The sequence below is a fragment of the Thamnophis sirtalis genome, unplaced genomic scaffold (genome assembly GCF_051295495.1).
Source record: "Thamnophis sirtalis isolate CommonGarterSnake01/CBP01778 unplaced genomic scaffold, rThaSir2_p1.2 scaffold_4, whole genome shotgun sequence".
Lineage (NCBI taxonomy): Eukaryota > Metazoa > Chordata > Lepidosauria > Squamata > Natricidae > Thamnophis > Thamnophis sirtalis.
The window spans coordinates 48,540,677-48,556,931 of NW_028261384.1; the positions used below are offsets into that span (position 1 = coordinate 48,540,677).

Here is a 16,255-nt window from a genome sequence, read left to right on the forward strand (position 1 = left end):
CTAAGGATCTGTGCTAAGATCCTTCTATTCAAAACTGCCACTTGCTCTTGAACCAGAGTTGTGAGTTCAGGAAGACCCTAAACTGCCCACTGGATCTGTCTGGAACAGTGCAACCCCAATCAGCAATAAAGATAGTATTAGAACTGGCAGTCAAAACCAGTCCAGTCTTGTCAGGAATTAGAGCAAGCCTGTTGATCCCCATCCAGACCCTCACAGCCTCCAGACACTAGGATAATAATTTGCTAGAGACAGATATATATATATATATATATATATATATATATATATATATATATATATATATATATATATATATATATATATATATATATATATATATATATATATATATATATATATATATATATATATATATATATATATGATATGATCAGCATACTTCATACCATGATGACAGTTCAGCTCACCCAGCAGCCTCATGTAGGTGTTATATCATATATATATGATATAATCAGCATACTTCATACCATGATGACAGTTCAGCTCACCCAGCAGCCTCATGTAGGTGTTGAATAGGAGTGGAGAGAGTACCAAATACTGCAGTACCCACACAGCAAAGTCTGAGAGTGGGATCTCTCCTCCCGAATCACTACCAGTTGAAATCAAGTTCAGAAAAAGATGAACCAACATAACAAAGTGCTGCACACTCTCAATCCTAATACAGAAACATACCAAGTCCAATGATATAAAAAATTTCAGAGCGTTTAAGTGGGACAAGGATTGATGCATAACCTCCCTCCTGCTCTTGCATGAGATTATTCCAAAATGCAACCAATATTGTTTCCATCTGTTCTGACCCAATTCATGAAAGCAGGTACAGGCACCAATAAAGTACTTTATTGTACTGCTAAACCAAGACAGACAGCACTTCAGGAGTGTTGGTAAACTTCCATTCTACTTTTCCCCCCAAAAGTAGTTTCCCCAAAACTACCCACAGTCGGTGTAATACAATTCCACCAGCTGAGTCCAATAGTCACCAGAACCAAGCCCCCAAATAGGAAGAAAGGTGAAGTCCACAAATTTGGTGCAGAGGCTTCAAAACAAGGTTCATCCAGTCAGAGCCTACAAAGCAAGGTTTGCAAATCCAGAGGCTGAGACACGAGTTGAAGTCCAGAAGTCAAGGTTTCCAAAACTCAGGGGACTGAGTGCTGAAACCAACGATTGTTCCCAATGAAAGCACCTGCCCCTGGCCTTTTGTTAAATCACTCCAAGCCATGTGTTCCTTCTGATGAGGATGGAGCAGCTTCATCTCAAGCAGCCTCACAGACCTCCTCTGAGGTCTTCACTCTGAGCCACACTATGTACCTCCGATTGTGTTGGGGAGGCAGCTGTTCCTTGCCAGAGGGCATCTATTGTCTCTCACCAATGCCAGGAGCTTAGGACAGCATCATTGTCAGCTCCTGAACTCTCTGAACATTCCAGGGAAGATGTACCATCCTCATATGGTACTGGTTCCAACTCCCCCCCTTTCCCTTAGCTGGATTCCAATGGGGCTGTGATACAATCCAAAATCCAGTCTATATTCTGACTGGAAGGAATCCTGATAAATATTGTCTGAGTTGTCTGAAGGTGCTGCACAGTCACCTTTTCAGTCACCTTTCCCAGAAGGGATTAGATATGGGACAAAAATTCTTTAATACATTGGGGCCCAAAGAAGGCTTCATGAGGACAAGTGAACCAAGTCTTCTTTAAGAGGTAAAGGAATGTCACTTGAAGAATTTACTACTGCTAGAAGCCACTCATGCTAGTTCCCCAGGTAGCTTTAACAAGTCAGGAGAGCAAGGTGATTAAACTCACAGTCCTAAGGGCTCCCCATTTCCTCAGGGCCCAGAGGTTCCTCTGTTCCCCAGATAACTGGACAAAACTGATCCTCAGGCATCTCCTGTTCCTGCAACAAGGCTGGCATTCAGTTTCAAGTTAATTTGTATAACTTTGTCCAACAGATTCTGAACAAATTCTTCCTACAGGAGATTCTACCAGCCCCCTCTACCCAAGAAGCATGTATCACCCAGAAAAGGGTTGCGGAATGGCTACTTTGCAGACACAACAGGGGCAGAGAAATAATAGTCACTATCTTCACTAACCTTACTGCCACAAGGTAGGCCTTAATAGTAGTTCTAATCTGGATTCAATCAAGTTTATCCTTTGTTGAGTGTCAGCAATGGCCTAGGTGTCTCTTCTCTTATTTCATCTCCTCAACTCCTTCATGAACTACAGGGAGTGACAGGATCAACAAAAGGGAAAAAGTCACATGGGCACAATCTGATCCAGAGCCTCAGCCAGCTCCCTATTCCAAATAGTAATAGTAATGAAGACCATGAAACAGACAAGTGAATAGCCCTCAGCTTCCTCTGAAACTCACTAGGATCCATTAGTCACCAGGGGTGAAGCAATCTAATTTAAGCTTTAAAAGTTCATGTAGGCTCTACATTTCATATTCATGTTAATTGTTCATGACATTAGATTATTAATGTTTTCTTCCCATAGTCTTTGTAGAAGCTGAAACCCAGTTTAAAATTTAAAAATAAAATAAAGGTATTTTTTTAAAAAAAATATCTGGACTTTTAAGACCTTCACTTTAAATTTGATCTCAAATAAAATGCCAAAGTTTATTGTATTAAATAATGACGGTATTCTCTCATTTGGAAGTAAGACTTCATGATTAATTGTGACATCTCTATTATTCATTTAATTAGTGATCGCTTAAACTTCTTGCTACCTGCCTAATTTAATGTTCATTTTTCAAAAACATTTTCTCATTGATTAATGTTTTGTCCTTCATGGTGTTATGGTCAGTTACTAGGAACTGATGAGCTTGGGACTTTGAAAAAAATCTATTCAGACACTACAATTTATTCACCTCTAACTCAGAATACCTGCCCACCTACCAGTTCAAAACCATGCAAATAGGAGTAGATTAAAAGGTACCACTTCAGTGGGAAAATAACAGTATTCCATGCATCTTGGCATATAGTCATGCAGGCCACATGACCACAGAAGTGTCTTCGGACAATGCTGGTTTCCTCAGCCAAAAAATGGAGATGAGCTCTGCCCCCTAGAATCAGATACGACTGGACAGAGGAACTTTTACACTTATCTTTAACCTAGAATATTACAAATAATACCACATTGATGTAATAAGAGCCATTTTATATATTTAAGAACAGTATTCTAAATTCAAGACAATATGATAGTACAAGTTTTTCTGGACTGTAGCATTTTGAACTGCAGGTGGTGGGGGTCACAGTTTTACTGTTCTCTGTAAGTCAGTGAGGCCCATCAAAGCCTTTCTTAACAGATCTCAGAGAGTAGTGTAGTTAGTACTGACCTGTTTTGTGATTAGTATTGAGCAGCATATCAGTTCTTATGCTTAATTATGTACATAAAGAAAAATGCACCCACATCATATTCAAGATACTGTACATGAAATATGGGATATGTGTGAGTGGGAAACATATTTCCTGTAAGATTTACAATCCCTCTTCTTTCAGGAATTTAAGGCAATTCACCCAGTCCATCCTCCCACTTCTCTCCCAGCAACCATTTCCAAGCTAGATTGACTGAGAGAAAATGACCAGTACATGGCCCCAATGAGCTTCCGTGGTTGAAGGTAGACTGGGAACATAGGGCTTCTTAATTTTAGTCTAGCATCTTAACCACAATACCATATAGACTACAAAGAAGAAGCATCTATTTGTGGAAACTCCATTTCCATCATTGGAAAAGTACCATTTCAGGATCTTGGTTCTATTGATGTTTATCACTGCAAAAGTTTACAACTTTGTTGTGCAAATTACTATTCTCTTAAGAAACTTTTGAAACATAGAAGATGAAATATTGACAGTATTTCAAAGGGTAAATTTATATCAGACCCTGTTTCTTGCTTATCTCTCAAAATTATTATAAGAACAAAACAAACCATTGGTGACAAATAGCACAGAATACAAATGCGCAGAATGAAGTTACATATGAAGAAAGGACTACATTTATTTTCATATATAGACATTTGGGGCCTGAAAATCTCTTCAATTAACTTTCTAACCTCTTGTCTATATCTGCATTGCAGTTTACTAAATAGAAGAGAACTGATTGAGAGGTGCTGGTTTGAACTATCTCATGGTTATGGTACTTTCTGTATCTTAACATATTATTTGACATGGACAGGCAACATTGGATTAGTAAAATCACTATTAAAATGTTTTCATCACCAACTAAATATTTGCATTAGCTAATTTAAATTCAAAATATTTATTACAGTCAAAAAGCAATGAAAAAGAATACCTAATTTACAACTCATATTAAATTTCAGCATATTGTAAAATATTGTCCTTTAAGTCTTTAATTATTAGAATGAATTCCAAAAAAGTGTTGGAAGTCAAGCAGAACAGTAAGACCATTAAATTTATTGATATATAGTGATTTCCTTTTTAAAATGGGCATGTAGACAAAAAATAAGTAGTTTGGTTTCTCTTTAATATTTAAAATATACATAAATCCTTATACTCTGGTCAGATTTTGTGTTATCATTCACTGCTGAAATTTTGTAAAAGGTAAAATGGTTGTCATTTGTAAAGTTCTTGATTTATTCTCTATATATCTAAACATATTACAAGAGCAGTCTGCATTAATTAGGAATATAACAGCTCTTTTGCAATGGTAGGCAAAGGTTTAGTTTATCACATGTACGGTAAGTGTTAGTAACCATTCCACTATTTCTGATCTCTGACAATCTTACAAAATCTATTCCATTTTAATTGTTTTAAGCATTTTAATTTGGGTATATTAGATATTCAGTGGCTGTCCAGTACACCCAATAGAAGCATATTTTTGAAATTTAGCCATGAAGAATGATCTATCATAACATTTAAAGAAAAACACTTTTACACTTGTTAAGCAGTACTCAATTATTTTTTAACTCTGATCTGGCCTACAGTACTTGCTTTCCTGGTGTCAGGCCTGCAATCATATTCCTTTTAGGATCTTTGGTTGGAGTCCTTGGTAATCTCTGTTTGCTTGTAGACATTACATTATCCAACTATGTAACATCATCTATACAAGTAATTGTGGACTTTGTTTCCTGTTTATGTACTGTAACTTTTCCTGCCAATGTTGGGAGGGGTAATTGATGGTTCTTGGTAATTCCTTGATTAAGGTATATATGTATATTTTCAGCTTGATTGTTTCTCTGATGTTAATCCTTGCTCATCTGGTATTTGATTGCTGAAGAGATATGTTCTGATCTTTTTGTTTCCTTCTTAGTTTTTTATTGCCTTTTGAATAGGTGTAAATATGGTTTGTCTCTATATGTCTATTGACATGGTTCATATATCTAAACAACAGACATTTGTTGGAAAAACCAAGAAGAAAACCACAACCTTACTAGGGCAAGGTCCTATGTATAAGCAAGAGGCAGACCCTACACTCTTTAGCAATGGTGATGTTACCTAATCAGATAATGAAACATCTCAAACAAACTCAGATTGCACAAAAGACTCAATTGTAGTAAAAAAAAATCCTCATGAAGGGGATATATAGTATAATTTGACTCGAAGAAACACCCTGTTACTGTATCTTTATGAATTGCTCAAGGACCTTTTATAGCTCTAATTATTTTTCTCTCATAAACATATTCCAGCAGTGAAAGCTGTAATTCACTTTTGGCTTTCTATGTGATTGAATGCATTTGAAACAAATGATCATTCAGTTGTGCACAAGAAGTAACTTCAATTTTATTTCTTCCACCATAATCTGCTATATATTTTGAAACAAGCACATTAATAACAGATTACACTACAAAGAGCAATCGGAGAGCAATATGTCTTCCTTTTATAATGTGTATATGAGCCAATAAGTTGATGAGCCCATATTTTTGGTCCTCTCTTACAACAATGTTTCTCAGTATTGGCAGCTTTAAAATTGGACTTCCACAGTCACATATCTTAAAGTTGCTGAGATTGAGAAATACTCTCTTACAAATACATTTTACAAGTGTTCATGCATAATCCAACTACCTCTTTTGGTCACTTATTCTTTCCAGTTCACATTTTAAGCAATCCAGTCACTAAGAGTGAATGGATGGCCATGAAAATTGTCTAAATAAATAAATAATAAATTCCTCAGTTTGGAGGAAAATAAAATCAAGCACTGATTGTGCCTCATTCTCATACCAAAGTGTGGTAGAGAAAATAAATGTAGCAAATAAAATGGAAGCTGCACCTTTCCTGTTTTTAAACCTTTCTGATGCAAAAACAGACAAAGCCCCCTGCAATCCCATTTAAACAAAAGAATAGTAGCCTCCTTAACAGCTCCCAAGTCCAGCCCTTACAAGGGATTTGTAATCTAGAGAAAAGTTCCATCTCAATCAGCCTTATTATTTTCAACATTCCAACTCTTTAACATTGGACTTCCCAGCTTTGGTACATTCCTGAAAGGCTCACTTTGCCAATTGTACAAATAATAGCCAGGAAATCAGATTCCTAAGATTTCTCACCTACTGATGTAGGCCTCAACTCAACATCAGTTTAAAAAACCTTGCTTTTCCATTTTTAGGTATCCCTATTCTTATAAAGCAAGTATCCAGTGACTGTTACAACTAACATAGTTTCTTTGCCTCAGTATGGTAGATTGGGGAAGTTCCAGCCAAAGCGTGGAAAAACAAATCTTCCTCTAACTACAAGAAGCATGTTTTGTGTAAAGAGGGAACTCTGACAATCTTGAAACCAAGCCCTCTTTTACAACTCTGATTGGCTTTTTCCAAAGACTATAATTTCTTAATTTGAATGTATAGTAAACTGATTGAAGACATTTTGAAGCATATATTTCTCTCCCAGTGGGTTATATGCAAATGAAAAACATTTACTTTGATATTTCAGCCTAATATCTCATTTTTTTCAGTAATTGAACCAATAAAGATACAATCATGCCCCAGTGACGTGCGGTGAGGCAAGCGGGCAAAAGCCGTTCTATGTCTGCCGCCCTATGTCTGCTAGCGCTGGGGCTTCGGTGGGGCTTTTGGAAAGCTGCACCAAAGTCCCGGTGCGGCTTTCCGCCATAGAACAGGATGTATCCCGCTCTATGGTGGGCGCGGCGGCATGGCTTTAAAGTCCCGGTGCTGCACTGACCATTGAGCGGGATGCGTCCCGCTCTATGGCGGGCATGGCAGCATGGCTTTAAAGTCCTGGCACTGTGCCGGCCATAGAGCGGGACACGTCCCGCTCTATGGCAGGTGCGGCAGTATGGCTTTAAAATCTTGGCGCCGTGCCAGCCATTGAGTGGGACGCATCCCGCTCTATGGCTGGCGCGGCGGCAGGGCTTATATAAAAAATAAAGTGCCAGCCCACACGCCAGCAGAGGCAGGTAAAACTCACACATACACACACACACACACACACACACACATTACTTATAATAATACAAATTACAATAATTTTGAATTCCTCCCTCCGACCCACATACCTTTTTCAGCTGTTTCACAGAGGATTTCAACTCTCCTCTTGTCTGCCATGATGAAAATGTAAAAAATGTAAAAAGAAAAAGGTAAGGCTGGGTTAGCTGCTGCAGAGCCTCCAATGGATGACTCTGCTTAACTGTTTAAAAAAAGTGTCTTAAAAAAGTGCCCTCTGCAGGAGGAGGCGATAGAACCACATGCCTCATCTACATAAGGAATTTTTCGGCTTTTAACCCTTGCTTAACTCTGCTCAAGTGATCATAAAGATAGACTAAATGAGGCATGTGGTTCTCTCGCCTCCTCCTGCAGAGGACACTTTTTTTAGAGGCTTTTTTAAACAGTTAAGCACTAAGCAGAGTCATCCACTGTGACTCTGGCAGCAACTACCTCAGCCTTTTTCCTTTTAATTTTTCTTTTCTTTTCATGATGACAGTGGTGAGGCCCTGCCTCCACTGACTGCACATCACTGTCATGCCCAGTATATAGAATTCCTGCTATGAAGTCATAATGCAACTTTCCTTTTCCCATTATCAGTTTCATTATGTAGTTGAATCACTGGTTTTCTGAATATAGTGGGAAATTGCCTTAGTTAACTATGATTATAATAAGCCAATTTTTATCATTTTATTCATCATTTTAGCCATTGTCTATCCACTGCAGAATGAAGGCTTCTTCTACAAGTTTGCGACCAATATGGTCCTCAGATTTCTTTTGCCAACTGGGACCACAATACTTGCTGATGCCATCAATCCATCTTTTTCTTTTGTGGATGCTTTTTATCAAGTGGGTCTATTATATGGCTGTCTTGGTCCACCTGCCATCAGATGATCTTGCTATGTGACCCATTTCCATTTTAATTATTTTGCTCTCAATGATATTGTATACTTTCATTTGCTCTCTAATCCATGTGAGGCTTTACTATCTTGTCTTGTAATGCCGAATATATATCTTTTCATGGCTCTTTATGCCATTCATATTTTTTGTATTGGTTGTGAGGTTAATGTCCATGTTTCACCAACGTATTTTAGAACAGGTAGCACATGCTGATTGAAAACTTTTGTCTTCAGGCACGGGGTGGGATGGGGATTGTTTTTGAAAATTATGGTCAGTATGCAAAATGCCTGCAAACCTACTATAGCTATTTACTTTCATGATTTTTATTTTTATTATATCTTATGGTTTCCAGCCAGAAGTTTTTCAGACATGCTGGATTTGATAACCAGCCAACATGATCAGCGGTAGCTGAAGGAATTACAGATAAGATGTAAAATAGCTAGACAAAGCCATATTGAGAAGGCTGCATGGTAGTATGTATTTTCCATAGCTCCTTATATAATAAACCGTTGCAAAACAGACCTCTTAATTCTCTACACTCCTCGTTGAAATGATGAATGGAACTTTGTAGTAATTATGTGCTTCTTAAATTACATCTTGAAATAAATAGCAGTACTTGATGCAGTAGCCATGATTTCATATATGGAAAACTAAATGTGTTATTAATGCTGAAAAAAGACAAAATAATTCTGTTTGTCCAAGGTATCAGTGGTTTATTTTGCCTTTATTGTACTATAAATCAAGGGTGATGAGGTGAACTTGCCCCAAACACATCTGCAGATTTTCTCTGAAATCTCTACTTTCTTTGATATTCTTTGATAACGAGTTCTGGAATACCTGGTTCTTTCTGGGTAGATGGTTTTGAACAGAATACTCTACTTATGTGAAATTGGCATGAGGGAGAAGATCTCTACTCTTTCCCAACAAATAAGCTTTTAAAAGAATGACATTGGTTTCCTATTTTTATACTGACTTACCAAGTCCTGGTGGATTTGGAGTGTGTGACAGTAATAATGTGCTGAACATTTGAGTGATAATCGAAAATAATATTTAATAAGAAAATAAATGAAAAATGATGGAGGTGGGCTGGTTACATTAAATTACAAGAGACTGAAAATCGGTCTTGAAGCTCCAAACAAAGAGTTAAATGGTAAGAGTTTACCTTACTTTATCTTATTATTGCCAGGCATTACTTTTCAGACACAGACCTGCATCCTAGGCTTAATAAAGAAATTTCTCATTACTGAGTTTGTTTCTATAAGGATTATCAGCCAAGGTGCAAACAAATTTCTGCTTTGTCTCTCTGAATCCTAATTCTACCTCTTATTGGAAGATACATTTGTGTGTTATGCTTACCTTTAAATTGAGACTAAACTGACTTCCTTTTAACTGATCAGTTTTTCAGAAGTTTAGGAATCTTGTTCTAAAGTGATAAGTTAGTACTTATAACGGAAAACCTGTAGGAAACATTGCACAGCATGTATGTCCTGTTTATATTCATAAACTGCAATAGTGTTTAATATAGCTCCCGGCATAGACCATCTGCCACAATGATAATTTGGCCCTAGGTATGCACAACAGTAATGTGATGTCATCTTCTTGCAAAGCCAAGTTTCAGTGCACTTCTTTTTGCCACAAAGCTTATTTTTCTCATGTAGCCATTGGAGGGATGCACAATCTCTCCTAAACTCGAATTAGCAACTCCTCAAATGAAGTTGTACAATACCTCCAAAAGGTAGATAATAGAATAACATCCTTTTACGGAATTAGTGGCTAAGATAGTGTATTCAGTTCATGTCAGTTGCACTGTTGCCAGACTTCTATCATTGTGGTTGTTTTGGAGAATTGTGGAATCTCAGCTGTTCTGTTCTCATGCCAATTTCCGAGCAGAAATCAGAACACTCATTTCTTCCATTAGATCTTCCGTTATATTAAACACTGTAGTTTCTCACCCACAGTAAAACTTGAAAGTTCCTGTAGTTCAACTGAGGTTTACATCAGATTTCTGGAAATTTAATCACACAATTCACAGAGGCCCTGCCCCCTTTTTGATCTGGTATTGCCACTCTATCAATTAGCAAATTGATTCCCCCCCCCCCCATATGTATGTATGTGTATGTATGTCTATCAACATTCTTTTCTAAATGTGAAGAATATAGAATATCCCTGAGTTGGAACATATATTTAAAAATTAAATGACAAGATTGTGGGCCTTCATTCTCTTGAGATCACTACCATTTTTACCTCAGCAAAGCCCACCTTGAGTATTTGCTTCTAATAGTGTAATTGAGATCTGTGTGCTACTTTTTACAGTTCTCTTTTCTTAAAATTTATTTTACTTCTTAAATTTTACAGTTTGCTTTGTGTTTATATTTGTCCACACAGGAGGGATAAAAGCTCAAAGTGGCTGTTGTTATAATTCCCCCCATTCCATGCCAAAAATTCCCCTAATAGGATCTATGCCACCAGGATAATTATAACCAACTTACATTTTTAGAGATTAAATTATTAAGTAGAAGTATTCCTATTTTGTATTCTTGAATAATTTGCTATTTTATATTACTGCAACTTTCCTAGTCTGAACTCCTCCACATGTCTTGATCCCCATGCTTCCAGCTAGCACACTATTTGGGTACCTTGGAAGTTAAAATCCAGCTCATGACAAGAGCAGCCAGATTATATAAACTGTATACAGGTAGTCCTTGACTTACAACTACAATTGAGCCCCAAAATTCTGTTGCCGAGTGAGATATTTGTTAAGTGAATTTTGCCTTATTTTACAATCTTATTGCCATATTCATAAAGTGAATCATGGCAGTTATTAAGTTAGGAACATGGTTGTTAAGTGAATCTGGCTTCATCATTGACTTTGCTTCTCAGAAGGTCGCAAAAGGTGATCACATGACCCCGAGGACATTACAACTCATAAATATGAACCAGTTGCCAACCATCCACATTTTGTTCATGTGATTGACCATGGGGATGCTGCAGTGGTCTTAAGTGTGAAAAATGGTGATAAATCAATTTTTAAGTGACATTGTAACTTTGAGCAGTCACTAAGTGAAATGTTGTAATCTGAGGATTACCTGTAATAGAATCTAAAGAAATTTTTCACAATTACTTTTTTCCCATTAATGTAAATGGAGTATGTGAAATCCTCTGTCTAATTTATTTTTGGTATTTATTTATTTATTATTTTTCTTCTCCCAATAGGCTTACTGTTATTTGAGCCCCTCTGGTTTGTTTGTTTATTTGTTTGTTTATTTGTTTATTTATTTGTTTGTTTATTTATTTATGCATACATACATTACATACTCTACATGCCTACATTTTGAAAGCATTTAATATTGTACTTGAAAGATAACCACCCATACTTTTTTCAATTATATAATTATGGAAAATATATCTAGTAAGCATTCCTTGTTTTTATTTCATTTTATATCATTTTCTCTCCTTGGATTCTATTTCTTTTAAAAGCAAAATCTGCTCTGTTGGTTATATATTATTTAGATTCTTGATGCCTCATAAAAAGAATGAAATATTTAAATCTGCTTCAAAAATTTTTTTTCATAATTCTAAAAATACATTTAACAATGATATAGTTGTAGAAGAATAATAGTCAATTGTACCTAATCAATTTTGGGGGGCATGGGAGAAATAATGCTGGATGTTTATCGTGCGCACACATATAGACAGAGACACACAAGTAAAAACTGAACTCTGCAGGGATTCTATAGAGGAAAACATCTAATTCTTTCTTTTGTACTTGGATTTTGTGCCTTATCCCACTGATTTCTTTCTATGTTGTTGCTAACTCAGTTATTAATAAATATATTTCCATAGAATTTTGCCAGGATTTAATTTTGTATATAGTCTCTAAATGCTAATGCTGATTGTTTGATGTAAGTTTTATAGTCCCCACATCACACTAGTGTCTTTGGAAATAAATCCATGAAATCCTAGTTAAACAATCAACCTCAAACAAAAAGCACATCACCTACATAGCTCCTAAAATTCTGGTCTGACAGCCCAGTTTTCAGAAAGTTAACAGGCCCTTTACAAATAGAAAATCTGAAAACTTCTTAGTTGAATTTAAGTTTAATTTTTTAAAAATAAAGTTATTTTTCTTTAAATGTATATCATGGCAGAAGTGGGGTATGAGAAATAAGAAATTATTTTAATGCAAGGGTAGGGAGTAATTATGGTTTTGTTTGTGTAAAATTTCATTGGTAGGAATGGGATTTACAAGGATTTTCTTTAGAGATGTGTTTGTAAAAATGAACTAGTTTGGCTGAGAAAATATAATTCAAAAGGCAGAAAAGAAATACAGAAAATGTTAATTCTTTGGTGTATTCTAATTGTCATCTGGATTTATGCAGCCCAAATCCCCATACTCTTACCAGCTCTCTCCCCCTCTCTCCACCCCCTCACCTATATCAAAATTATATAAAACACATCTTTAATTCTTTAAGCTTTTAATTTCTTGTTCTCAAAAGTAATTACAGCATCAAACTTTATATTTCTCTTAGAATTCAACTAGAAGTTCCCTTTCCTTTGATTTCTCTATCAAAATAACCCTGTATGTTCCAATCATCAAAATATATGTGTTTACTTATTTCCTATGGATTATAGGATTTTTCCAATGTTTGCCCAACCTTATAAAACAATTATTTTGTTTCTCTTTTCTTTAAGATCTGCTGGCCATAAGATATGAGATGGCACCATGTGATTCACTCAGCAAGATCTCTTTCTACCTCTTTGACAGAAAAAAGGAGCAAATTAAGAAGCTTCCTTCCAATCCCTAAGGCACTTCATCAAAGTAACTGAACTACAATAAGTTGACAGGTTCTTGGATCTTATCTTATTCTATATTGTGTTTTTTTTAATGATATAGAGAGCTAATTGCTATTTTCTCAATACTCCGATCCTAGGTCAGAGATAGCATTCTCTTGATATGATAATAATTAACTCAAATTCTAAGATTATATTGCTGTATATTTTATTTATTCATCCCATTTGTGGGTATTAAAGCTATGCTAAAATATACTTGGAGCAGTTTTCATATTAAAAGAGGTTCAGTACTATTTTCTCTTTAGCATCTCTGCTGGCTCCATTTACAAAAAAAATGTGTTGGGAAACATTTCTCACTGTTCTTGGGTACCATAAGAAATGAATACTTTCTGCCTTAATTTATTTATAGAATTTATTTATTTATTTGCTGCCCATCTTGCACCCAACAACTCTAGTATCTAGCCTTTACTCATTTGTCTTAAGAAATAGTAAGATAACCATCATGTATCAATAATGAAAAACCTATTCATTATCAGTAGTAAACGTTTACGTCACCTACCTATTTGCCCAACTGCTAAGATGGCTTTCTCCAGATTACATCTGAAAATAAAAGAGTGGATATTTTACTCACTACTAGTCCTAGTATTATTTTACTTACATGTTAAAATTAACTTCATTTATATTTAAATAGCTTGAAAAAATGCAAACTTCTTAGCTTGTTGATAAAAGTATGTGTGTTTGTGATACATATGATTGAAAAGATGGAGGTACTTCATAATGAAGAAATTAAAGATACTGTATTGCAACATTTCACAATTTGTCTTTAGGTTTTGTTCAAGTTATTGCAACCCTCTCCCCTTTCAATTGAGTTCCTTGAAAAAACAGGTTTTTTAAAAAAAGTCATTAGGTTTTATTTTACATACATAGAAAGCACTGATAATTTTTTTAGAGCTTTTATAGCAAAATTCTTTACAAGCAGATGAATACACTCAGTCTTCCCTAGATTGGAACTCCAGTATACCTCCCATAATTTCCTAACTAGGATGCCTGTGAACTTGATGCAAAAACATGTTTATGACTTCAGATCTATCAGTATTTTGGTTTGTCTGAAAAATAAGTACATTCTTGTAAAAAAAAAAAAAGGACTTCCTTTCTTAAATAGTTTAATTTGGATTTAAAGCAATATGGAACATTGTAGTGCAAGGTCATTAACCACAAAAATGGTTGCTTAATTTGTCACTGCTGCATGAGTCTCAGTGTAAGTCTCGTTAATGTGTCTGCTACTGTAAATGGAAGAAAGTAATTATGTTTTATTACCGCTGTTCTAGAAAACCTGTGTTTAAAAAAGAAATAGTCTGCTTTGGAAATAGTGATATTAGAGTGAAAGAACATCTTAAGGTCATTTGTAACACTGAACCTATTGGACATTTACTAAATTAGACTTTGCCATCAAGATTTCCCATTTGACTACAATTCTCTAAATGTTTATCTGGGGACAAAACCCAGTGAACTTATTTCTGAATAGTTTTGCCCTGGTTGTACCTTAAGCTATATTGACATCATTTAAAACATACCCCTCACAGTCTTCTAAAAGGTTTTTTTTTTCCTTTTCCAGGAATGTCCTTTTAAAAAGCAAACCAACCATGAAGATGTCTATATACTAACCTGTTCTTGACTTCCATTGTTGGTGAGAATGAGGTTGCAGTTTTGTTCCTGAGACACTTTGCTACCACTGTTGGGTAAATGAGAAGCGGTTGGGTGATTATGCTGACATTCCAGCATGCATTTGGTAGACCTGTGGTTAACTCGCTCCCTCTCCATGTGTCTGCTTCTACAAAGCTTTGTCCTCATGATACTATGCTTTCATTCTGCCAGTATGTGCCCCAAAGGTTGCCTTTGTTCTCATTCTGGAGGTTTGAATGTCAGCTGCAGCAATGCGAACCTGAAAGAAATACCCAGAGATCTTCCTCCTGAAACTGTCCTCCTCTATTTAGACTCCAATCAGATTACATCCATCCCAAATGAGATTTTCAAGGACTTGCACCAATTGAAAGTCCTCAACTTATCCAAAAACATCATTGAATTCATAGATGAGCACTCCTTCAAAGGGGTGGCAGAAACCTTGCAAATGCTAGACTTGTCAGACAACCGGATTAAAAGTGTGCACAAAAATGCTTTTAACAACTTGAAGGCTAGGGCTCGAATTGCAAACAACCCTTGGCACTGTGATTGCACCCTTCAGCAAGTCTTGAGAAGCATGGCTTCCAACCATGAAACAGCCAACAGTGTCATCTGTAAGACCTCCGATTTAGATGAACATGCTGGGAGGCCATTTCTCAATGCAGCTGATGCTGACCTATGTAATATTCCTAAAAAGACAACAGATTATGCCATGCTAGTCACCATGTTTGGCTGGTTCACCATGGTGATATCCTATGTAGTTTACTATGTGCGGCAAAATCAAGAGGATGCACGCCGGCACCTGGAGTACTTGAAATCTCTGCCAAGCAGGCAGAAAAAACCAGATGAAGCAGATGACATTAGCACTGTTGTATAATGAGCCCAAACCCTGTGACAGACTGAGATAGCCATTAGGTATGGAGAGCACGGATACCAGCTGTTTCCTTCTAACATTCGTGGTCAATATGTTAAAGACTTTTTCCAATTAAACTGAATTCTGCCACTGTCAACCTTTCTTAAAAAAAAGATGTCTGTTTTGGGATAATAACAGTACTCTTTTATTGTTTCTCTGGTGGTATTCTAAACGAAGTGAACTAAAATGTAAACATTAGTTTAGACTCATTCCACTCTTTAATAATGAAATTTATTTTTTTAATTTAAAACCAAATAAAAGCTAAACTTTGAACCATGTAAATGCAGAGTAATTTATTGACCCAAAGACTGCCTTATAAGCCTTGTTTGGCTATTGCTATGTGGACAGATCACAGATTTACACTGATCAAAAAGTGATTTTGAATCAGGCCAATTCAAATTTCCCGAAATTGGCTCTCTGAAGATATATCTAAACCTTGATATGTATTGATATATTTATGAGAGAGATTATGTTATTATACGACATAGTACCATTCTATGTTCCAAGTATACAACTGTCATTTTGATATTATCAAGTTAATGTTTGGTTAGTTCCAATCTGCTGAATTC

The 16,255-nt window shown here is 36.0% G+C and overlaps 1 protein-coding gene and 1 long non-coding RNA gene across 11 annotated transcripts in view; one reads left to right on the top strand and one right to left on the bottom strand.

The window, feature by feature from the left end:
• LOC148045834 (uncharacterized) overlaps positions 1–16,255 on the bottom strand; it is a 200,049-nt gene that overhangs the window by 173,069 nt on the left and 10,725 nt on the right. For both annotated transcript variants that reach the window (XR_015696363.1, XR_015696364.1), the window contains exon 2: positions 13,653–13,693. This is a non-coding gene — a long non-coding RNA (uncharacterized LOC148045834). The remainder of the gene's footprint in view (positions 1–13,652; positions 13,694–16,255) is intronic.
• The window catches only part of LRRC3B (leucine rich repeat containing 3B), an 82,442-nt gene that overhangs the window by 47,723 nt on the left and 18,464 nt on the right, over positions 1–16,255 (top strand). For 6 of the 9 annotated variants that reach the window (XR_015696360.1, XR_015696356.1, XR_015696355.1 and 3 more), the window contains exons 2-3: positions 12,995–13,147; positions 14,709–15,688. Coding sequence is in view for 1 of the 9 variants with exons in the window: in XM_087712879.1 (XP_087569005.1) it covers positions 14,874–15,650 (777 nt within the window). In the remaining 8 variants the exon portion in view is untranslated. Of the gene's footprint in view, positions 1–12,994; positions 13,148–14,440; positions 15,689–16,255 lie in introns of those variants that run through there. The other 3 variants (XR_015696359.1, XR_015696362.1, XR_015696361.1) reach the window with 3 other exon arrangements.